At 37.3% G+C, this 25294-nt stretch overlaps 1 protein-coding gene across 2 annotated transcripts in view; it reads left to right on the top strand.

Moving 5' to 3' along the window:
• The first annotated feature begins 986 nt into the window (after window positions 1-986).
• LOC132105699 (glutamate receptor-interacting protein 1-like) overlaps window positions 987-25294 on the top strand; it is a 265793-nt gene continuing 241485 nt past the window's right edge. For both annotated transcript variants that reach the window (XM_059511015.1, XM_059511011.1), the window contains exon 1: window positions 987-1388. In XM_059511015.1, coding sequence (XP_059366998.1) covers window positions 1334-1388 — 55 coding nt within the window. In that variant the 5' untranslated portion in view covers window positions 987-1333. The remainder of the gene's footprint in view (window positions 1389-25294) is intronic.

The raw sequence follows: 25294 nt of genomic DNA, 5'->3' as shown, positions 1-25294 counted from the left end.
ACATTTGTGTCCCATATGCATCGGAATTTTTTTTTGTGCAAATAGCACAAATAAATAAATAGAATGAACATGCAAATTAAACCATTTCGAACAGGGCCCACTGGTACAGTAGGTTAAACTAAGGGTTAAACTAAACATGCACTGAAAAACATGCACTTCATTAAAGGTACTACATTTCTTCAAGAGAACATAATGCTTTGTAATGAACAGCCCTTCAGAACTGTTTACAGTTACAGAGGGATATAAGAAAGCCCTTTTGAATAACTTTTGTGTAATTTTACAAACACTTTGTTTCAAATATCAAGTCAAGTGGCGTAACTATCAAGTAAAGTTGAATGCCAAATATTTAAGTGTCAAACAATTATATTTACACTGAAATGGCAGAAAGATGTTTTTCAAATATTTATCATATTTTAAAACAAAATGTATGTTTTTCGTAATAATAAAATATGAAACAGAATTACTTTTTCCAAACCAACAAGATTTTAAATTTTTAAGATTTCTGAAACCAATATAAAATTACATTTTTTTTAAAGTTACATTACATATTAAAATGACTTCATTATAGTAGATCAACTCATTTTATGAAATGCATTTTAATGCATTTTTTTATTATTACATTGCCTACTACATCCAGGCAAAAGTGAATTTTATTTTATATTTATTTAATTTTATTGGCCCATTTGTTGTTTATTTGATTCTATAATTAACAGCCAGAATGATCCAGACGGAAAATGTATTCCATAAAATTGATTCTGTCGAAGTATTTGAACAGCACGCTATGTTTTACGTGGCTAGAAAAGTAATACATCTTAAAGAAGGCAAACAAAAATTCATTCCATGGGGCAAATATTGCCTCTAAATATAACAAATTTCATTTCTGACTGCCTCTCATACACACACCGGCAAACCACCCCATTAAGATGTGAATGAATGCGACCACACACACACATACAAAAGACTGGAATAGACCATCAGCCCCAGTGTACACAATTACACTTCATTTAAACTACAGACTAACAGAAACGTGTTGCGGGGGGACGTTTACATTTGTAGTCCACTGTGAAGCTTTAACGTGACAGAAATCTGGGCTTGGGCAAGGTAGGAAAGGGAAAGACTTTACTGTAGTGGGTTTTAGTGGGCACCTTCACGTTCGTGTGTCTGCTCACACCCCCAGCTCAGCTCAGCTCCACAACGAGGCTGAGTGAGACACGGCGTTCAATTACACCGGCTGCCAGTGAATAGAAGGAACGAGGCGCGGGGAAATGCACGCCTGTGCCGTCAGTGAAATGCGCCTGAGATTTAGCCCCTGAATGCACACGACGCCACCGAAATGCCGGGCTGGAAGAAAAATATCCCCGCTTGTCTGCAAGCCGACCAAGAAGGAGGTATGAGAAGCAGTGCTTTAATAGTTTTGCTTTTGCAGGAGCGTTGTTTCAGGGGCGCGTTCTATTTATTGTTATGGACTCGCGGTTTGTTTGTTATAGCCACTATAACTGTTGATGTTTGGCGCGAAATGTTTGGAACGTTTGGCGCTACATTGTATCAACTTTTTCCCGGTGATCATTGAATTCAGTGATAATACCGCGCCCGCCACGAGGAATTCCGTAGTAATGCACTTGTTCGGCCGGTTGCTTTCCGTAAATCGACATTTTAAAGGGTGTTTACGTTTACTTTCCTCTTTTATTGCTTTCTTAGTTTTGGTAGAATGGATTTGGACTTCTGTTGTTGCCAACGCATCGCCCATATTGATAGTATAGACAGTATAATTGATGTTCATAGCACTCAGTGTTAAAAATGTTGCCTACAGTCATGACATTTCTGTCGCTTCCACTTGGCTTGGCTGATAACCATGTGTATGCAGTATGTGACCGTTCATTTCCTATTCGTAAACCGAGTGAATAATTCACACCAATGCAATCGGATTGTACTAGTGCTGTAATTGTTTGTCTATCATATGGGCTTCTTTGGCTTTAAAAGTCTCCATATCCGTGGGAAATGAATTGCAGCTCGCTGCTGCCTGTAGTAGTTGTTATTTAACGTTCAAGGTGTGTAATTAAATAGTAACGTTCGTTACGTTTCCTCTCGCCCTGGTGATTTTGCGTTAGAATTAGGCGACAGAATTTCAATATATAGCACCTAATGAAATCTTATCCGTCACAGCCATGCATGTTGAGAGAAACGGGTCTGAATGGTCAGGGAAGGGAGTCAGATGCACTTGCCCACAGCAAACACGCAGAGTAGACAGAGTATAATGAATCAAATCAAAGCAGCGTTGAATGATCATGTTTCAGAGGACAGTGAAATATGTTTGTACACGTGGTTTGTCGGTGTAAAGATTATGGAGCAGCACTTATGGCAAGTGTTGATGCAGTTGTGTTTTCTTAGATTATTTAAATAGATTCAGAAAAGGGTTGTGTTCTCTAAAGCAGTTAAGTTTTTTTTATCGCCAGTGACGGTGTTTATATGCACAAGAATATTCTGATTAAGATTGGAATATGTATTTAGATTATGTATGTGCAATGTTAATGTAGAAAGAAAGAAATCTGAATTTAATTGCTGGTATATTCTTGTATTAATCACAATTCTGGGTAATGTAAACAACACCTTTTGCAATAGCAATATTATTTATAACCATAAACATGATTCTGTCATGTTGAAAATGAAAGTCTAAGAAACCTGTTTTAGAACAAGAAGAATTTCTTCCAAATATGAAAATATATTGCAGTGCATTGCAACAGTTGCAACAGTCATGTTTGAACAAATTAACATGGAAAAATGAATATATAAATGGAAATGGCAATCCTGGCAAGCCATTTTTTTTTTTTTTTTTTTTTTTTTTTTTTTTTAAACCCTCCAAATTACAGGCTTAAGCAGAATATGCACATTAATCAGAAAATGCATGGGTTCTGGATGAGTTGTGTCTTTTTGTGTGATTGTGAATGGGCTGATTATCTGATATTCATATTCTGTACATTTGCATTGACATACTACACACATCTGGTTCTGGGAGACCTATAAACCTTGCGTGAAGAAAAGTGTTTGAGATCACGTCTGCATTTATTATATGACTTATCTGATATTGACTTAAACATCTCTCTCAGGCATTGAATGTGAACATTTGGCCATTGTCGTCATGACTCTGGACTGATTTCATTTCATCATAGTATCATGGATGATTTCACCTGAGTTGTTTGTGCATGAGCTGTGCTTCCTTAAGAATCTGTAAAAGCATTTACATCCTTTTTATGTTGTCTGCTTGGAATAGAAACGTAAAGGCTTATTTTATTAGACAAGGTTATTTAAAGCCACTTGCATTCAAACAACGAGACATACATGTAGCTGCCACAGTGTGAGTCAGTATATGCCCTTTATTTACTTTTAATGCCAAGTATGTAGACTTTATTGGAATGCTGTTGAATGCTGCAGGTCCACATGCAAAAGGAAATTTTGCGTGGCATTAGTGCCATCTTCGGCACGCTGGCACTTGTGATCTGGTGCCCTGCTGCCTGGCAATGTGGCATGTAATTGGGTTTGAGGGGAACCAGCAGGGGCCGAATGAGCCCCCTCATACAAAATGGGGATATTGCAGGAAGCGGTGTATGATGCTGTGTTCTTGGAACAGTGCAGAATTTGCTATGGCTGGCAAGCCTCCTCCACCTCCTCCTCTGTGTCTTTGTATTGAACGGGTAGAAAGATCTAGGACATGGAGGGTAAAGCTTTGTATGTCTTTTAGATGCTGCTTCTCTTGTGTGCTGCAGGACTGCAGTTGCTGGAACAAATAGGTTTACGTTTTTATCATTCTTTTCGTAATTGAATTTAAGGATATCTGGTTGTATTTAATGCTTGGTTCTTGAGCGTACAGGTGTGCCTGTCCGTGCACCTAGGCAATGCATCCATTCTAACATTAGGTAAAGATGTAATTCATCATCTGAACTAATAAGATCATGTAATCAGATTTTAGGACTTGGTGATGGATCGAATGAGAGTATTCAATTTATAACAGCAGTCAGAAGTACCTCAAATATGATGTATGAGCAGGTTTGAATGATGCGACACGAGTCAGATCTTCTTGCAATGTCTGCCTCAACATATTGATTAAATGCTTATCATTTTACAGAGATACTGTAGTTTACATAAAAGAGGACATTTATCAAGCATTTTATGCTACATTCAGATTATCAAGATTTTCTTAAATGTGTCTACTTGTTGCAAACTCAAGAGATAATTTTGATTCACAGGAAGACTTTGTAATGGTTCATGTTTCATGATTCACAGGAAGACTTCATAATTGTTCATGTTTCAAAATTATCTTGTTAGCTTTTGCACATTCTATCATATCTATGTAACCATTTATTGCATATTAAAATTATTCTTATTCACTCTGAAGGTTGATTTCATAATTAGACCATTTGACCATTTGTCTCTTTTGCACCTGATTTATGTATTGTATATTTAGCTTGTATTGTGTTTTTGTTATTTGAAAAATGCTTCTGTGCTTTTATTTTTTTGCTACCAATTGAAAGACTTCAAGGGCCGTTATTTGCAATATGCCATGATAAAATTCTGCTTGCCTTTCAGTGCTTGGAGCTGAATGTCCATATGTGTTGTATTAAACAAATGAGTCCTTAATCAAGATCGCACAAACACAAAGCAAAAACAGGTTGGTGACGTGTTGCATTGTCTCAGTATCTCTCTTAGTTTTGAATGGGGAATGACCGGTAGTCATTCGCAAAAGCACAGACTTGTTTTGCTATCTGATCTGTTTTGAAGCAGCTGAACCGCTAGAACAACAGATTAATTTTGGTTCTGCACCTGAAGCCGAATGATGATATTTGCCTCTTGAAATCAGTAATTGTTGAATTTTTATAGAAGTGTGTGGGGAGGAGTGGAGGCATCGCATTTGTGCATTGATACTTGCTTATCGCTGCCTCACCATTATTTCGTACTTGTGATTTCCTCTGGCTAGAATGAGGAAGCAAAATGAGAGAGTGGAATTGGAATTGAAATGGGGTGATTCAGTGCCCCCATCTCGCTGCAATCAGATTTATTCTGGTCAACTCACATGACCTTTGATATGGACGTTTTAGTATTATATTTAGTTAGTACTTTAACATAAACCTCAGTATTTGTTTTTGAGGTTATAAAGACTTTAAATTGCTTTAAATGTGATTTTTTTTTGTCATTTGGTTTGATATTTAAATAATACTATTCCAGCTTCATATGTAGAGATAACTATTAGTTAATAATTATAGGTTGAATGCCTTTTGAAAAGTGTAAACACAGACTATTGATCTGTTTCTTACCTTGCCTTCTTGACCAGCCTAACATGGCAACATTGACCAATGGTTTGAGTTTAGGGCGGGACTATCCAATGGCAGGGGCACCGAACATTCAGAAAACCTGTTTGAAAATGGTAATAATTTTAATAATTGGCAAGAGTAGTGGAGATATTAACCACAACTATTAGATAACCTCTTTTTTATTTCTGTTTACTTGCATAAAAAATACAGCTATAGTACCTTCAAAACTTCTTAAGGCGGCCCATTCCTTTTGTGCTTGTATTTTTTCAAAAGCAGAAGTTTCCCAGAGGTTTGTCAGTGTCAGCAGTATGGGGTAATAGCCTCTCAGGTCATGATTGAAACATAACATGGCCAAGTCAAGTTTTTGAATGATTGCTTTCAGGAAAAATGAAATTGCTTTTTGTTTTTATTTTTTCCTTTAGATCCGCCATTCAACTCGGGGCACCATTTGTGGTAGCAGCAAGTACAAACATGTCTCAATTCACAAAGATAATATGGCATGTGGGCTGTATCCCTATGGCTCTGGGTGAAAAAGGTGTGCGAGTTTCAGACTTAGTTTGAAAAGCTGCTGCAGACTATCTAAAACTTGGATATTCTATTGAAACAATGTCAAGTGGATTTTTCACTCACAAAGGCCATTGCAGATATTTTCAGGACTCAACAATAAGGATGGCCACAAGCCAGTGTAAGAGCGTGCTAGCAGCTTTGGATCAGTGCTGCATTCAAATACATGGTTTGTGTGGGAGTGAGATAAGTGCTAATATTGGAAGGCAAATAAAATTTGAACTACTGGCCTAGCTGTGACAGCAGAACAAATAGTCTTTGTTAAGCCCTGATTATTCTCAGTTCATTTAGCTACTATCTCTGTCTAGCTGTGTCCAGAAACACGAGAGACCAAGTAACCTTGAGAATATAACCAGAGTGCTTTGACATTCAGCAGTGATTTGCTAGAGCATGATTCAACTGGAGGCTGTGGAACATGCATTCAACCTCTGATCCTGTTGAGGTCATGGCAAGTTTCCTGATTAGGACGGTGCTAACATTGTTCCTGTGGGGATTATATTTCTGTGACACATGAGGTCAAGTTTTATGTGTGGGCCTACATTTGATTTGTTTGTGAGACATCTTGGTTTTCAGCTGTTTGGCTTTACACCGAAAGGGTCTAGCCATCAATATGGCAACTGTCAATTTTTAATTGACCACCACACCCTTTAAAACAAACTCTCCCTTCTATTCATTAAGGTAGTTTGAAAAGGTTTCCATCATGAGGAATATGCAAAAGCACAATAAACTGATACTAATTGGACCCCAGCGTTCCTGGATGTAGGATCAATAGTTGGAGATTAATGGTGTGATGTGTCAGCATGCAACATGGAATAAACAGAAGGACCCTGTAAACTCTAAAGCACTGCAGGAAGAGGCTGCAGTGAAAAGAACAACACAAAGGCTTGGTTTTTAGTTTTTTCCTTTCTAATCTTATCGATGAGGAACATTGGTGAGGTTTTATTTTTTCATTCTACAATGTAATAACATTGAAAACACCTTTCATGATCCAATCTACTTGGATAAATGTTACTTTTTCATACTTTTTTTTTATATTAATGATTTCTTGTATTTTTTTTGTAGTAATTAATACAGACAAATGCTGCCCTTTTATTAATATTTAAAAATAGCCTTTGACTGTGTGATTTATTCTAGCATTAGTCTTAAGTCTTGCAGCATGGATGAGCTTGTTTTGCTGATGACCTTTGATTTGATTAGCATGAAATGTTGTTCGGCACACTTTTGCAGCATTAGATAACCAATTTGATTTATCAGTGCAGGTGAGATAATGAGTTGTTCCATTCGTTGTGATTGTGAGCGTACAGAATGACAGAGCTGGATGCTGCAATCAGGTGTTGCACCCCAGGGTAAGCTATTTATCTCAATACCAAATCATCAAGAGAGGAAGAGGCAAAGGAAGGTGACTGGCCGATTGTTTTCTTCTTCACTGTCTTATTAAAGATGAACTCAATCTGAGTTCCTGTGTGTTTGAGTGGGTAAAGCTTGTTAAATTGCAATGAAACCCTGGTGGCCTTTGCGCAATCGCCAGTAAATAAGCATAAATAATATTAATTTGTCTTGTCGGAAAGAGCTGGAAAAAAGGTTTGCTTACAGTAAAGTCAGCATAAAAAGGCAAACTTGCTTTATTTTCTGCACGTTATCTTACTGGAAATGTTTTTTTTTTTTTTTTTTCAATAATTATTAATGGAGATATCATAATCACTTTTCCAGTCATTTAGTCGACTTAAACCTGCAAGCTCACATTGAAATATGCTTCCATCCAATCAACAACAGTTGGGAATAACTAGTTCTTAACTCTCACCTGGGGATATGCCAATATCGAATTTTCATGCTGCGATTAGTTGCTAATGCTTTTATTACGGTATTATCAAAATATTGAAATTTAGTTGCAAAAAAGTGTTGTCATAATACAGTATAACAGGTTTAAGAATGTTTTTCTTATAACAAAAATAGCTTAACAATTAAATACAATAAAGCAATGCACAAAAACTTTTGATTTTCATGTGTTATTAGATATTGGAATTACCGAAGATTAACAAATGTTTAGAAGAATTTTTAATTGACAGTTTATGTTAACTAATGAATTAACTAACTAACTAATAAAGCCCTAATGTAAAGTGTGACCGAACAATAAAGAATCAAAACACTTTCAAACAATCTAGGTCATGTTGAAAGTCCAGATTAAAATGTAAAAAAGGTTTAAAAATAAATAATAAAATAAATAAAATGGCGCTGTGATGAACACCATAGTGCATACACAAATCTGAATGCTGTTTAAATCACTTTAACACAGAATTACAGCGGTGTTGTGCATTGTGACCAGTTGGTTAAAGTATTCTTAAAATGCATTTAAAATTCTAAATAATTTGTAATAAATAATTATTCACTGTATTTGCATCCTTGTATTATCGTGATATCGCATTACTGAAGAATACCGGCACGTCTACCTTCGCCTTATGTTTTTTCAATAATACATTTCATTTAGATGTAAATCCACTGTATGAAAGAAATTCTCTGTTTCTACTTCTGTTACAAATCTTTTTTAAAAGAAATGACAACTTTTATTTTATTTTGTATCCTTAAAGGGGTAGTTCACCCAAAATGTTAAATTCTGTCATTATTCACTCAGTTGTTGAATTAGTCATTATTTTCTATGCAATGACATAGAAGTATTTTAACATAGAAAAAATAACACACTTCACCTTTAAATGAATTCCGTACATTTGGTGTTGAGAGCTCGCTGGGAGTTTTATGGCATCACATCAGCCTCTTGTAACTACACGCAACTCTACTCCTCAGTAGTGGTTTAATTTCACTCGTCTGACCCTATATGTAGGTGGGAGGAGTGGCACACAAAGGTAGACTCTCTCTCCTCTTTTACTTCCCTCAGTGTCAGAACAGCAAGTAAAAGCTCTTTTGTACTGTCACAATTGTCAGTTCAAACGGCTATTGATCTTGTACTGGACTTCTGAGTGTTGCGATGGGAGGGGTTTGTCATCTTGTCCTTTTCTTTGTGTACCAAGTCCATCGCTCTCAAGTAAAGCATTTCACATGTGGTGCCTTACCACCCAGAACAAATGGACAGAGATCAGTCATTGTCTTGAGATGGGTCAGGAAGAGAAATCCCTACCAAATTTGCAGGTTTTTCCAAATCTGGAAGACTAGATGGGTTTCTGCAAGCATATTCCTTAATTTGATTTAAAAGGGCAGAATTTTTAATATGGCTGAAAAAATACATATGATTATATGTACTAATATTCTGAAATCTCGTTGTATTTCTCCCTTTAATATTATGCATTTGCATGCCTCCAAGGAACCTGAATTATATGTATGAAGTCAAGCTCCCCTGAGTCAATTCATTCGAGTGCAAAAATTGAATCTGTGACCTGTTCCCACTCAAGGACTAGTTTTCTACGCAGACTGACGATTTCTGAAAGCGTGTTCTACATCAAAGTGCATTGAAGCAGGATTCTGCCTGTCCATCACTCGTAGCTCTATTCTCTCGTGTCACCATCCTTTATTTCAATCCATTTTACCACACTGACTTGTGAGACAATAGAAAATAAAAAGAGAATGAAGGCCGAACACGAGACTCAAATCAAACCGCTGCATCCCCCTTCGTAGTTCATATCGAGCAGCGCCGTTATTTTCTCTGCCTATTGGTGAGCGCACATCTACAGCATGTCAGATGTGGTAGAATTACATCCTGATCTTTTGAGGTCATGAGACAGTGATGATTCAGCCGGAGCACGGAGGCACACACAGATCCTAGTGTGGGTACTGCTAATAAATTACAGGTTGAACTAGAATGTGATGATCGCTGTTATCTGTATTGTCATCAAATCTGAATGATCATCTCCAGATGGAAGGGGCTTTTATTTCTGACAATACGGAAGTGGCATCTTAGAAACCGGGGGCTCTTTGAACCGTCTGGAGAGTGTGACCAAAATGAAGGGTTATTCCACTCCTCCAGCCTGAGATTCATTTTCACATTTGCCTGGGAAAATGAAAAAAAAAATGCCCCCTTTCAAGTGTTTATTATTATCAGTTGTAGTTGTTGAACCAAACATTTGAAATACAAGCATGCATTTTCAACCCATGAATGGTGCACATAGCTATTGCTAGACTTTCATCTTAGCCCCCCTCAAAATCAAAAGATGTACTGAGTGGTATAAACATTGGTAATTGACACCTCATCAACTTTGCTGAAAACAGTGGCTGCATTAGCTGTCTGATGTTCATTCTGAATCCTATCCTTACTGAACTTGTTATATAAACTATGACTTCCTGTCTAGCAGGATACAATGTAAACTACATAGGGTGGTAGTGTTTGGCATGGAAGGTGTTTCTTTCACTCTGCCCTCCATTTCTCATCCGAACACTCTCCATGCCAGTGAAATTTAGAATTTAACCTGATAACAAAGCACAATACAGGTAATGTTTTTCTTGTTGGCTTTGTATCTGGTATTTGGTTTCTTCCCCCTCATTTTTTCCTCTACATTTAGAGTCAGAGTGTGGAAGGTCCTTGCTAAGTGAAGCAGATAAAGCTGTCATGTACTTCTAAGTAGTAATACATATTGACATGTCCGCTAACTAGAAGGGAAGGAAATTACTGTTGGAAAGGATGAAGTGATAAAACTGACTGAAGGTCTTAACAAGCCTTTGGAATACCTCCTCTTGAAGAAAAAAAAGATCTGTGTTTGCACACTGATAGCAGTCTGTGCCAAATGCACCTAATATTTCAGTTCCTTTTCATCTCATTTTATTTCCCTCATGCATGTACAACTAGCTTTTGTTCTCGATTGGTTTGAATTCTCATTTATTCCAGATGCAGAGTATAATGGCATTTCAACCTGCATCTTTTTATGTCTTGAGGATGACTCGGCACGCAGCCGAACACAGGCAGTTGTCTCTTGAAGCCAAGTGAGATGGTAACATGAGGGGACAACTTGTGACCCAGAGGTTGCAGCTGTCTTTTAGAGGAAACAAATGTAGATCAGAAAGGAACAGAGGTAGAGTCCAGTTTGCACATTTTCTTGCATTGATTTCAGAGTGGGGTTGTTTTTGGGTGCGAATATTTAAAATATCCTCAAGTTGCATCCCATTTTAAAGCATCTGAGCATAAAATTTGTTGTGCATATTTGTTTTCTCGCAGGCTTTCCCATATGCATGCATTTAACAAAATCACTTCCATTTCATAAGCACACACCTTGCATGCAAATGCACCCAAATCACTTTGCACTTAAACAAGCCCTGTGGCTACGGAATTAACCAGTTTTTCAAAATAAAGCAGTGCATCCGCCCTTGTGTCTGCTAGTAACATGCATGTTGTGCTTGGTGCAGTTTGATAAACAGCATCATTATGATTGCTTTTGATTGGTGGTCGTTGCCTTTATAACAACCATATAATAGATCACGGTGTAAGGATGGGGTCAGTCAATCAGCATTGGCCTGTTGTTTTGCTGCTGTAGCTTCCTGTTTTTTCCTCCTCTTGCATTAACCACACTCGCGGGATCAGTCTTTTATTTATTATGATGGATGTGTTTGAGGCACCGAGCATCGTAGTTTTAGTGGGCACTGGCCCCGGTGCTGGAAGTGTAAGAATGCCAGGAGATGCTGTCAGCAGGGCATGAGAGAGATGAAGAGCCTTGTGACGCTTGCTGGCCTGCCAAGAACAGATTGCTCAATATTGATCACCAGATATTGCGGACATCCACTTGGTACTATGATAGCTGATCTTAGTTTTTCTTCTTGTGCAACAGCACTGCTTAATATTTAAAAATTGCAGTGGACAGCAGCTGACCGATTTTGTGACATTGTAATAAAAAATTTTTTTGTGTATTTGCCAGATCAGTTCTTGCTTTTCTTGGGAATCAAACCCAAGAACATTCCATCTTTAACCCATTTTTATTAGGTAGATTTCAGATTCAGCCTACTGACATTAACCTTTTTCTTTTGTAAGTATGCAAATTCTGCTACAGGACAAAGAGTTTGCATAGTACACCAGCTGTGTGTCATGCAAGCAGAAGCACTAAAAGCAACTCAGCTTGCAATAATGTTGCCTCTCTCAGGTGATGACTCAAGGTTTACATGGCTAAGTTGAAACAGTAGGGGTCCACTGAGATTGTAGAGGGCTGTATGCATTTGCCATGTTAATGTGACATTGAGGTTCCTGTGGCCTCAGAATATGAGTCATTATATCTTACGTGGGCGATAGACAATTCTTGTTGCACAGTGACACTAGGGGTTTATTGCAATGGTCGATGCATCATGTCAAGTCTTGACTAGCTATATATATATATATTAGCGTTGGTGCTTAAGTAGCATGCTAACCTCATACCACACTTTGGGGAAAAATAGTCCTGCTTAACTTAGCATTTGGAATTAGCTTAGTAGTTAGCTGTCTCTGGAAGATGCATTGATAGCTCATTAACCAAACCAAGCTGTGTGCTTTCAAGCCATGCGACACTTTACGTTTCCGCATGAGATGCACACGGTATTCTGGAACGTTAACAGAGCCGTCTCCTACTCATCTGCACACTGCAATGTCAGCTGACCTCTGCTAACTCTCTGCGCTGGGCTCTTCCAACCCCTCCCCCTGTGCTGTTCAGTACGCTAGCGTGCAGTCCTTTGAGATATGCTGATGTCAGGATTTAGCACATTCCTGCCACCGGATTACTAAGACTCAGACTTTGCTCTGCGCATCTCCTTTTGAGTGCATGTATATCCGTGTGTGTGCATCCACCATTATAATATGGACCTTTGTGCTTCTAATTACACTGTTGCCCCATCATACGGCTGTGTTCGTGGTTACTCAAGACTGCATGCATGAATACATCCATATTTAATCACGGCACTCGCTGCATGGATACACATATAGTACACTTACTTCGCTCCATGCCTTCACCGCAAATGACAATTTCTCCTGCTAAAGACTGTTTACGGTGGCTTGCTTATTGCCCAGAGAGAATGAGTGATGTCTGACAGCTGACGGGGGATTTCAGGACCACAGTACTTTGTGTCTAATTATTCATCAGAAGAGAAAACGCTGACAGAAGCCTCTGTTGCCCTGCCGCAAATTGACAAACGCTCAAGCAAGAAAAGGAACTTGTAAAGACACCTAATGGAAATAAAGTGCCTGCTTAAACAATTTTTTTTCCTCTCCCAGATGCATTTCATATCACTTTCTTTCCAACACATTTGTTAGTCAGTATTTCTGCTTTGTTTTGCTGTCGATAACTAAAGACTTGGAAAAAAAAATACTGTAAGATATTAAGACTTATAAAATATATCTTGAGTCTTTTTGCATTTTTTATCTGCAATCTGAAGTACAGTTTTAGTGCAGTCTAATAATATTTTATGCTGTTTTGTTTCCCGATTCTTGTTTTAATGATATTTCATTGTTCAATTTAAGACACAAATACTACCTTTTTGATTTTAGTTTTAGAAGTGTTTTAAAAGGATAGTTCACCCAAAAATGAAAATTCAAATCAAGTTGTTTTTGATGAAATCCAAAACAATGCATAGACAGCAATGCATATGACATGTCCAAGGCCCAGAAATGTACATTGTTGCTGTCTATGCAGGGTCAGAAAGCTCTCAGATTTCATAAAAAAATATCACAAATAAAGGTCTTACAGGTTTTGGAAAGACATGAGGAGGGAGTTATTAACAGATTTTCATTTTTGGGTGAACTAGCCATCCCTTTAACACTCACATCTTGATGGGTGCTCTGCATTCGTGTCTAAATGTCTTTTACTGTTCATGTAAGGTGACTTACAAGGCTTTACTGTTGACAGGCTCTCTGATGTCTGGTCAGCCATCTTTTCACCTCAGGGAAAGTACGGTGCTGTCTGTCAGATTTCCTCCTCATTCTGTTTTATCTCTGATGGGAGAGGCATAAAGGCAGGGTAATGATATATTGCCGAAATAAAAACTTGTTGGACAAGCTTGCAGATAAGCTGGAATGGAAAAGTGACCCAGTAACACACACATTGGCGCTAGCATAATCTTCACCCCATAATACCAGTTTGTTTATTTGAATGTTATGTATCAGATATGCATACACTATGAAAACTAAGCTCTCTGATGCAAAAGCATCACCCTGATAAAATAATTCTACATTCCAGTGTTTAGAAATATTGATTAATGCATCAACCCAAGTGGTGTACCATGATCTTTATTTGGCAAGGTCACCAATCCATTGAAGTATATTGATCAGACTTCACACTTGAGCCAGTAGTAATATTGATGTCAGTTGTGGCAATACAGGGTTTTTTTATATATATATATTTATTTATTTATTTAATAAAGAAATGAACACATGGTAATTTACAGATAAACTTTCAGAAAGGACTTGGGTGTCTTCAACTATAGGTTTATGGGAGATTTTTTTTTCATACACAATTATTATTATTATTATTATTTATTTATTTATTTTTTTAAATAATTTTCTTTAACAAATCACAAGGTCTAAGGTTCTACACAGAGTCAGATTATTTTTCCCCCTTGAATCAGCACTGAGTGTCTTTTAGTGGAAATGATTTGTGAAGCTCACAAGTCTTGAGAATTGTACTTTAGGCTGTCCATAACACCAGAAATGATGAGTATGCTAGGCTAAGAATTGTATTGTGCACTGTGTGTGTGGCTCCTGTGGACAACCTCAGGTTACTGTTTCCACAGCTGTACATTTGTACTAAACGTCTTGTAAAAAAAAACAAAAAAACTTAATTTAATGGGTTGTAACTTGTTCGACTAAAGTCTAAAGGAATTGCACCTTCTTTTCCGAGGTTAAATGTGCCTGAGGGGGAATACAGTGTGAGGATTACTTCAATTTTTGGTTCTTATACTCCTTTGAACCTTTTGAAGCTAACTGGAAGAGTCAGAATGCCTGTAGGGCCTGCCTAAAATATATATTTCAACGCCCACATTTGCCCAATTCTTCGTTTCCTCTCCCTTTCACACTCTCTCTCATTGTATTTCTCCCGCAATTTCTCTTTACCCCTCTTTTAGTCTCTCTTTTTCCTTCTCCTTTAGCCTGGTCACCAATTCCACTAGCTAATCCTGAATAATTATATTGAATGCTGGTGTTATGCTTTACATAGTCTCAGCCTCAGACGTCAGGCCCACTGACCGTTGGCTAAATGTCTGATGCATATGGGACACAGAAGGAACATTGGATATGGAAATAATTCAGGAGTGTCGAAGTCGTCATCGGATTGGTTGAATTATACAGGATTTCCTGGAGATATGGATGTCGGGTTCTTTAATGTTCTGCCTGGAAACAAAGATGCCATGATGCCAAACCCTCTCATGAAAGAAGAAAGCTGTAGTGTTTACAACTGTGATGACGAGCGCTTATCATGATCCGCTGAATGCTGGGTTTTCAGAAGTATTTAAAGTGAAATATTTAAAGTTTGCATCACAGAATCTTTAAAATACGTCTGAGAGTTTTACACACAGTCTGTTATTGTGACGACATTTCCACACTTTTGAAACGTGATGCTGAATGAAATGAACTCTGATTGGTTGTTTGACATGTCGGTCAAACAGCATGTATGGGCCTAGGCCAATGAAAGCTGCCATGGATTCCAGAACTTCAGCCATCAGTCTGAAGGTCTGGCTACGCGCGATGTGCTCTACATAACTATTGTCAGAGCCATAGTCTTATTAAGAGCTGTTGCAACCGGAAGTCGAAAATCCAGCATGCTGAGAGGTTCAGAAGCTGACAATAGACGCACAGGGTGTAGGAGTCTCTAGGGGCCAGTTTATCATCAATGTGGGCCAAGATTCTCACTTGCAGCCCTCATCTGTGTACAGTAGGTATAGCGGTGTAGTCTCATCCAAGGCTTCACACTTGTTTCAGATGCTTGCAAGCGTGTCAATTACTTTGTCTTTGAAAGACAGGACAGGCAAGAGGAGCAGATTGAATCGAGTCTCTGACTCATAGATTAATTACCCAGAGAAATCTGTTTGCTGCTCCTTCAACCATAGAAGAATGCTCAAACACTGTTGGCTCGAAGTGCAGTCTGTCTCAAGGTGTATATGCTTCCGTTGAGGTAAATTAATAGTTTATCTTGTGTCTGTTCAATGCATACATCTAGTCCAGCTTTAGGTTGAATGTATATTAATCTATTTTTGTATATTCATTCATGTGTGAATTTATTTTAATTATTAATAACCAAGTGTTCCTCTGAATTCTCAATTTAAGCCTTTGAGATCCTGTGAAATACCCTTAAATCAAATTATATGGATACTTGCGTCTTGAATCAGAAAATAGAATTGGCTTGCTGAAATTATTGATATTGGTTGCTTGATTGCTGTACATGTGCTTCTCTGTCTGCCCTACCATTGCATAACTTCATCGCATCACATTGCAACTGCAAATCTGTTGTATCCCTCAACTGCCTCTATCGCCTTTAAACTCCATCTCTCATTGAAAATGAATTGCATTTTTGTCATTGTGAGTGTGAGCAGCCCTTTAGGGTGTTTCCTGTTGGAGAAATAGATGCATGTCTTCCTGCTTCATGAGCTTGTCGGAACACATAAGTAAAGGTTGTGAATTGTTTCCTTTCCATATATGATTTCCTTATTAAAAATTCCTCCCACTTTGTTTGCACGGCTGTTTTTTCCGTCTTCCGTCCCTTTATGTACTGTGCAGCGAGTTGGATCTCTCTTGTGTGATTATCTCTTTGCTGCTGGCCATCCTAAAACCTTTTGATCCTTTTATGCTCAACCACCTCCAGCAGCTTTGCACAAGAAAGCAGACAATACCAAGGTTATAAGTGTCCTTCTGCCCCTTGACGGCACTGCACAAATATCACCCTAATTGAAACTTTTACTCCCAAACCAACAGTGGCTTGTGAAATCCTGTCTCAAGCAGCCACAGAGGACTTGGCCGAGGGCATTAAAGCTGGGAAAGATGAAATGTAGTCATTATAGGAGTGCGGTGACCCTTTTATAGTTCTTTGGAATGACCCACATAGCGCCATCATGTTTTGAGTGGGAGGTACCATTACAGAATGTAGGGGGGATTATGCACCAATCCTGTTGTCGCCCTGGATGCACTGTCAAAGAGACACTGACAAAGAGATTGGTAGTTGTGAGGGGGAGGTAGTTCATCTTTTTAAATTCCACACAGGCTTTTAAAATGGTTCATAACTTTTGAAGTAAATTTTTTGCCCCTGCAAAGCCTCATTTGGGCCTCAGTGGCTTTGCCTCTTTGCACAAAAATCACTGCAGATTACTCTGAGCGGAATCTCTTTGGAGATAAACACTTTTGAACCAGCATTTGGAGATTGCTCTTCCAAGCGTATGTCAGAGTGACATTTTATTGCACTTTTTGCAAAAACAAAGGGTATATTTTCCCTGTTCAGGCACTGATGTGTGATATCAGCTTTGAGGCAAATGTCAGCTGTAAGCAAGCTTTTATTCCAAACTATATTTTCTTCCAGACATTGCTTTGACAGGTTTGATTTTTTTCTGATGTGCTGACAGAAACTTACTCAGGCCCATCTCTGACAGGGAAGAATGCATCAGCCAGACGACAGCTGGCATATAGATGATGTCATATTCTGATCAGTGTTTGCGCTGGAATCTTTTATAGGGCTCCTGTAAGGGAATATAATCCTCTTGAAATGGCTTCCCCTTCTTCAAGATAATGGGTTAAGGGCACGGATATGTCACTAATGATCACAGGGTGAAATAATTTTAAATAAGTCTAGTTTTTGTTGATTGGTATGAAGGTATTGTTCAGTTAGGGGAGATTTTCTGTCTTCTAGTATGATTAAAAGAAATATGAAATCAGCAATCTTAGTTTAAAGATAGATTATAATAGCTTTAAGCCATTCTTTTAATGTTCTTTCATCTGCTTTTTCAATTTATTTATTGCTATTTATTCATCCACTACTACTACTACTACTACTTCTGATTTTGTGAAAGGTTAATATTTGGTTCCATGTAATTGAGAAGTGACAGTTTGACAGTTTAAAAATGAGAATCCTTGTGATAAATGTTTTAACGGGTGAAATAGGGAAAAAATGTCATTTTTCAACACTGCAAGTAGTCTACTATTGGCTGATTTTGCAATAGATGGTTATGCTATATTATAAACTCATTCTATTCCAGAGATTCAGACTAAAGTAAAGCAAGAATGTAACTTGTTGTTAATGCAGACTGAGGCAATTATTGTGAAATTATAGTAAAATAAGAAAACACCGTGCTGAAGTTGTCTGGCTCATCTGGTGTAGTGGAGGCAATTTGGGAATTAAGTGACTGATAGGGATGGGCGTTTTCCACAAATATCACATTCGAATATTTGAGCTCACAAAAAACGAATATTCGAATATTTGTTTATTTAAATTAAGTTTAATGAGTCAGACGTTATTTTTCAGCAACATTTGTTTTCGTCATTTTTAACAAGCTTACAATAAGCTTGAACATTACACATCGTGTTTTGTAGCTGAAAACCTTTAACAATGCATGCAAACAAACAAAAGTACAGATTAAAAGCAAAAAAAAAAAAAAAAAAAAAGTGAACAAAGATAAAACGTAAAGCAGCCTGCAGCAATTAGGCTATTGTACAGAATGTAGCTTACACTTAACTTTTAAACTGTCAGCAAATCTTTTTTGCTTTTTTTCTATTGTTTCAAATGTTCTTGTTAAGAAATACGGGCATGTAAACATGATTGGGGTAAAGTCGGCTCCTTAGTCTGTTAACAAAAAGGCCGGCCGCGGAGAAAACGCGCTCTGACGCACAGACGTTGGCGGGACTCACGTTCTGGCGTTGTGCTTGGATCACTTTCTGTGATTCTCCACGGCATATTTGTAGTACTAGAAGACCGCAGTTCTTTTAGGGGGCGTTCACATATCGCGTCTTTTGCATGCTCAAGTTCGTTATTTCCAATGTAGACGCGCGGTATGTGCGCTCATAATGGAAGCGACGCGGTCGCGATGCGCACGCGGTCCCGTTTTTTCCAGACGCGTCCGCACAGCATCGAGTTAAAAACATCTCAACTTTCAGAATGCCGCAAGCGCACCGCAGGTCATGTGACAAGAACTAAACATTCAGCTTCATCCTTTCCTGTAACAACGTTGAAAGCTCAACTAAGATGAAGAAACAGCTGCATAGCTGTATATGGATTGCCATTTTGAAATAAATTTAGTAGCAGAGCTACTGAAATCGATTTTTTTTGTGCTGCAAATCCATTTATCCTTTGCTGAAATTTCCGCGTCTTCATGGAGAGAACGCGTCGCCTCAGGAGCGCTTCTGCCCGAGCGCTTTGGAAAGAAGGAGAAAGCGGCGCGCATAGCCTTTTCCACGCCTTTATTAGGCGCGATATGTGAATGGCCCCTTTTTTTTTTTTTTTTTTTTTTTAGCGAAATTCGAATATCATTTTTATTTATCGAATAATTAGAGCAGAACGAATATTCGATTGTTCGACTATCCGTGCACATCCCTAGTGACTGATGTACATTTTAACAGTAATGGTGTAATCATGTGATTTAAAAGCAGCTGAAGACACTTGGTCTATTATAGGAGAGGCTCGTGAGATCGAAGCTTCAGAGCTGCAGGACACTTGATGAAATGACTTAATACTATTTTTAGATATGAATTTGTATGCTTATGCTCATACTTCTCTGGCTACCTTCCATCGTTTAATGGATTGCAACTCAAAGTAATGTTTGGTTGGATATATATGGTTGTAGGTGCTCAGGTGGAATAATATTTGGTTATAATAAGATAATTGCTCAATTATTAAACTAATAGCAATTATATATATATATATATATATATATATTATATTAGTAATGTTTTCTTACTAATATTCCACTTGTGCAATTGTGGTTGTGGTTTCACTGTTATAGTAGACTTTTCAATAATCCCAGCTCATATAGACAAGAATGACAGCCAGAGAGCATTATACTGATAATTGTGCTTGTTCAATTAATTATTCTGAGGCGGAGGAGATGGAAACACTAAATCTAATATCAACTGCCCATGTGAACTTTTTCCCACCCGCTAGTGTTTACATCATTAGTGGCAGTTTTAAAAATGCAATTTCTAATTCAGCATAATTAAGATGGTCATTTAGCAGGCAGAACTGAATAAATGTTTGTCAAGAAAATTCTAGACTTCTTGCTAATGCTTATTAATATGAGACCAGTGGGGTGCATGAACAAGTTTCATGAAATGGTACCTTCAGTACAATTCCCAAAACAGGAGGATGCTGGTGGGTATATATCCCCTTAGTAGGTTCATACTAAAGAGATTTCACTTTATTAAGCTTTGCTAAGATGCAATTGTTTATTTGTTGGATAATTTATTCCAGCAGAATTATAAAAGGATGAGTGTTACTTTTGTTGATGCACCCATGGCCATTCATTCATTCACTGCCATTAAAATCAGTGGGTCAGACAGAGCCATGGAGTAATAAAAAACAGATTCTTTTTCTCCATTCTTCTCCTCCCTCCTCTTTTTAGAATTTACACAGATATGATTTGAAAGGCGGTATATCTGGCTTTCTCACAGCAGCAGAATCCGGTTTTCAGTCTTGTTTTAGAATTTCTAATGGTGCTTTCCACAATTGAGATAGAAGCTGAATCAAACCATTCTTTTTCCAAGGGTCAGTGAATGGAAGTACTGAATACCTAAAAAAATTAGTCTTCTGTCAGCCTCCATAGATAGAACACGCTAAATGTGCTCTGTTATGTAATATTTTTAGATTTCAAAGTTTTTTATTTTTATTTGAGACAAATTTTAAATCTTTGATATTTGTGTAATGTTAAATACTTAAACAGACAAATATTAGAATAAAATGGATGAAACCAAAAGGGTTGAGTGATATACAAGCAGACCCGATTAACCGGTAGAAATTTTGGACTATCGTCTCTTTTGCGGTTACATGCTCATGTGATGTTGATGTGTTACATCATCATGAAAATGTATAATTTGCATGCGTTTTAAGCATTGCAGTTTAAAAACAAGTTATTCTAATCTAAACCATTGAAATGCAATCAGCAGTGAAAGAGAACTCATTTTGCTATATGCACTTGCTGAGCTCTGTCAGAGAGGTGGGTGCATGTGAATATGCTGCTCATAGCGAGGAAGTATTGAAAAGTTATTTTTACTGCTTTATTGGCTTTGAAGTTTGAACGGTTTAATACACATGCTTGTATGTGTCAAAATGCCTGTCTTTGCAAGTATCCTCGTAAACAATTTAGGTTTTACGTGTAAGCAAACAGCTGAGAAGGAAAAATGTCGTGTAGCAATATATTGGATTTGGGCAGCTTTTAAGCTTAATAATCCTGGTGTAATAATCTTTCACGTTAATCAAACTACAAAAGAGAGAGAATCTCTCCCTTCTCTTGGCTAAATCTCTTTTGTAACTTCAAGAAATATAGCCTATATTTCATTTACACAGTGAAGAATATGCAGTGTTTTTATACATTGGATTACTTTATGCAATGTTTGGAGCATTTCTTATTTATTTGTTCCACTGTAATTTTTTTGTCCTTTTTTTTCTTTGTAATTAGTTTCTTATTTTTACTAAATTGCTGACTGATTTACTTGCCTTAAGTGAGCTTGAGTTTTTTTTAAAGCTAGTATTAGTTTTTTTGTGATATTGACAGTGGTGACAAGACTTATAAAATTATCAAAAATGTCTATTTCATGAAGACCTTATTTAAAGCAAAAATAACTATATAGTGATATATATCATTACCATGACATAAAAGTACTCGTCAACCCCTAGATGAATCTCTATAAAACTTATGCATTTTTGAAAGTAAATACGAGTAACCTGTGCTTTTTCCCCCATTTATGATTTTCCTGTAACTCTAAGATACAGGATATAAGTGATGTGTCATCTAAAGGTTTCAGATCTAATCGTTTCTTCCCACCAGAGCTGCTCCGATCAATTTTGTGGTTGAGGCACAACTCAAATGCAGTGCTTTTAGTGCTTTTTCATTTTTTAAAGAAAGAGTATACTTACTGAGTTTACAGATTTCACATTGATTTGATCATTTATTAAAAGATGCCAATTGTGATAAGACTTTATGGTGTTATGAAAGACATCATCTTTGATATTTAATCCCTATCATTATGATCACAGGCATTATTCATGGCTTGTGAGATTTCAACCAATCGTTCAGAGTTGCACCTGACTGCTGTTATGTTCAGGCAATTTGAGAGTCACATCTGTTACTAAATATGAATGTCAATCCCAAACATTGACTTTGTGGATCTAGCTCTTTTTTAATTCTTTTGGTTTAGGCTTAGTCAGTTATCTGTCTGAAAGAAAAACCTGATGACCTGAAGTCCTCAGTTACTGTATTATAGGGCAATATTAAGTGCTCATGATCATTATTCATTGAAACAACGAGTAATAATCACTGCATACAATCAGTTAGCTGCAAATAAAATTTTCAATTTTGTTCATAGTGGTGATGAATTATGCGTAGATGATTTATTTTCTACCATTAAAGCGTTTGTGATTGCCTTCTGGCCATGAGAGAGAGGGAGCCTCTTGGAGTTTACAGAGTATTAAACTTCATTACAAAGCATGTAACATCACCTCATGGGCTGCGAGTCGCAAATGAAGCACTCATTATAGACTCAGTGGTTTTTAATGGAGGGTTAACAGACCCCCTGCAATGCCGGTTGGTTTTATGTAGTTACAAACCAGTCATCTTGTGGATGCATCCAAGTTGATGTAAATGAAATGCAACTGGAGTGAATGAATAAAGACCAAATTGTAAATTTTAGGATGAACTATCCCTTTAAACACAAGCTTTGTGTTAGCTGGGTTTCAAAGACAACCATATAAATGCTAATCGTCAGGCGTGGTTAAAGTAATTTCCGCCTGCACTCTCTAAATGTATCTCTAACTCAGATTTGCACTTCACTTCAGTTTTGTCATGTAATACCTTAATACATGTCGTGTCATACCTGAATATTATGGGTTTCTGTGCTTTGCTGAGTATGTAACAGAGAGTAAGAGGAAATATGGGGAGTCATTTGGCAATTTTTCTCACTTGTGGGAAAGGATGGTTTGATTTTGTACTATTACATAGTAATTCAATGAAACAGCAGTTGCTCGAAAAGTGATATAATGATGAAATACCCATAACTTAATCTTTTCAATGTGTGCAGGTGTGTAGGAGTTTCTGTGAAGCACCTAATAAAGATTTAAATATTTGTTTCTCAGGTGGAAATGCTCTATTTTGAGAGGGTTCTTTGTACACTCGTTGTCAGTGGCTTTAATGGCATTTAAACAAGAATTTTAATTATAATTCCTGGAAATGATGTTTAAAGTTTGCTTTTTATTTGCAATTTCAATGCTGCAGGAATCCAGAGCTTTAGGGTTGTACTCAGTGTTGGGTTTTGCTACCAGCCTTATTGCATTAAACATTAGGCATTGAATATACAACATTTTAACAATGTAAATGTAAAATATAAATTTAAACTAATAAAATGCAGCAGAAATTACTAGTAGTGATTGAACTGCTTGCAAAGATATAAATGAAAATGTTTTAAGTGGTAACAGTGTTGATGTTGAATTATAGCCAAATTGCAATTATGATCTTCCTGTTTTTTTAGAATAAATTTTATTGAAATCACAGTGTAATGCAACCCAAAATAACAGTTACACTATCACTGTTATCACTGTACTTGTTTAATATGTTATCAATGACATTTAGAAGGTGCTTTTTGAGATGCCAGAGAGTGCTTTTTTAAAGATGGAAACTCCAGTAGAAGCCTTTTTGTTTGCAAACATCTTTTCTTTTTTTATACTGGTAATGGTTTTACTCAGAACCAGCTGTTATTATCATAAGTACATATTACTATGTTTAGACCAGCTAGCCTAGCACTTATTGCACATTCTAAAAAAAATTGTCCTTATGTGGGTGATGCAAGTTTGCATCTGGCTTACTGTTCTTTTTTGGTCTTGTTCCTTTCATCTTTTCCCTTTTGTACCTGTCCTCTTACTACTCTATTCTTTTCAATAAAAAGGGGCAAAAATGTAAAAAAGAAATGCATTCCCAAAAATGTTCAACTCAAATCTATATAGGTTTTTTTTATCTGAACAGCACAAACTACCATAAAACCCAATGTTCAGAATTCTGATCCATTTGAGGTTTGAAATTTGGTTGTCATCCCCTTAGTCATAAAGTCTAGATTTCAACAAGCATTTCATAATTTGAAATACAGAGCGTGAAATTTGGCCTGGAATGTGTCTACATCTACATTTATTTTGCTATATGAGGAAAGAGTGAAAAATGACGTAGTTTGGATACAGTGTATTCATGAATGCTAAATATTTTGTTACTTTATCTCACATGCCTTATTCGATTCAGATGTCCTGATGGATGCGAGCAAAAGGAAAATTTCCACACTGTCTTTCCACACTGAGAACTACTCTTTGAGAGTCTCATTCAATCATGAAAGTGAAAGTGATGTGACATACAGCCAAGTATGGTGACCCATACTCAGAATTCGTGCTCTGCATTTAACCCATCCAAAGTGCACACACACAGCAGTGAACACTCTCTCTCTCTCACACACACACACACACACACACACCCGGAGCAGTGGGCAGCCATTTATGCTGTGGTGCCCGGGGAGCAGTTGGGGGTTCCTTGCTCAAGGGCACCTAAGTCCTGGTATTGCCGGCCTGATATTCAAATCCACAACCTTAGGGTTAGGAGTTAAATTCTCTAACCACTAGGCCACGACTTCCCCACAAAATAAAATCATGTGACTGCAACTATACTATAGCATTACTATAGCAGCCAATGTAGATCCACTATTGCTTTCATGGTACAAACAAATCAGATTTCATCACTTTTCATATTTAAAAATTACATTTAGGCAAGTTATGTTATTAATAACCTGACAATATTCATTTTCTGGTGCTGAGGTGGTGTGCAGTGACTGGTGGGTGATATTCCCTGTCCTCTTCCTGTGAATTTTTTCATATATGTTCTCCTTATATACACACTTTCACTTAATAAGGCATAATACTCTGTGAAATCCACTTTGCGATGCACCCCATGTTTAATGTGTTCCACTTTGAGAACTTTGAAATATATTCAACAGTTTTATAGTAACAGATAGTGAAATCTTCATGCAGACAGGAGGTCACAGAGGTTGATAAAGCAATCAGTCACTTCCACAATTGAGCACGAGGCTTGGGATTAATGAAGGCTTCTATGCCATTTGTAATTCCTTTGCTTAGTATTCTGTGGCCTCAGTAATGGATTCTAATTTGCTCTTTTTGTCACAGAGAATAATTTACATCCCGCAATGCAGTGTTGCAATCTGGAGCACATGCACCACTCTGGATGGCTCTCATTAGGGCTAATAATCACACCCATGAATGTCCAACTGGTGCATAAAATTCTCTCTGGCGATGACGACATCTTGA

This window comes from Carassius carassius, chromosome 26, assembly GCF_963082965.1.
Source record: "Carassius carassius chromosome 26, fCarCar2.1, whole genome shotgun sequence".
Taxonomy (NCBI): Eukaryota; Metazoa; Chordata; class Actinopteri; order Cypriniformes; family Cyprinidae; genus Carassius; species Carassius carassius.
The sequence above is the reverse complement of the archived record's forward strand: the minus strand, read 5'-3'. Positions and strand labels throughout refer to the sequence as shown.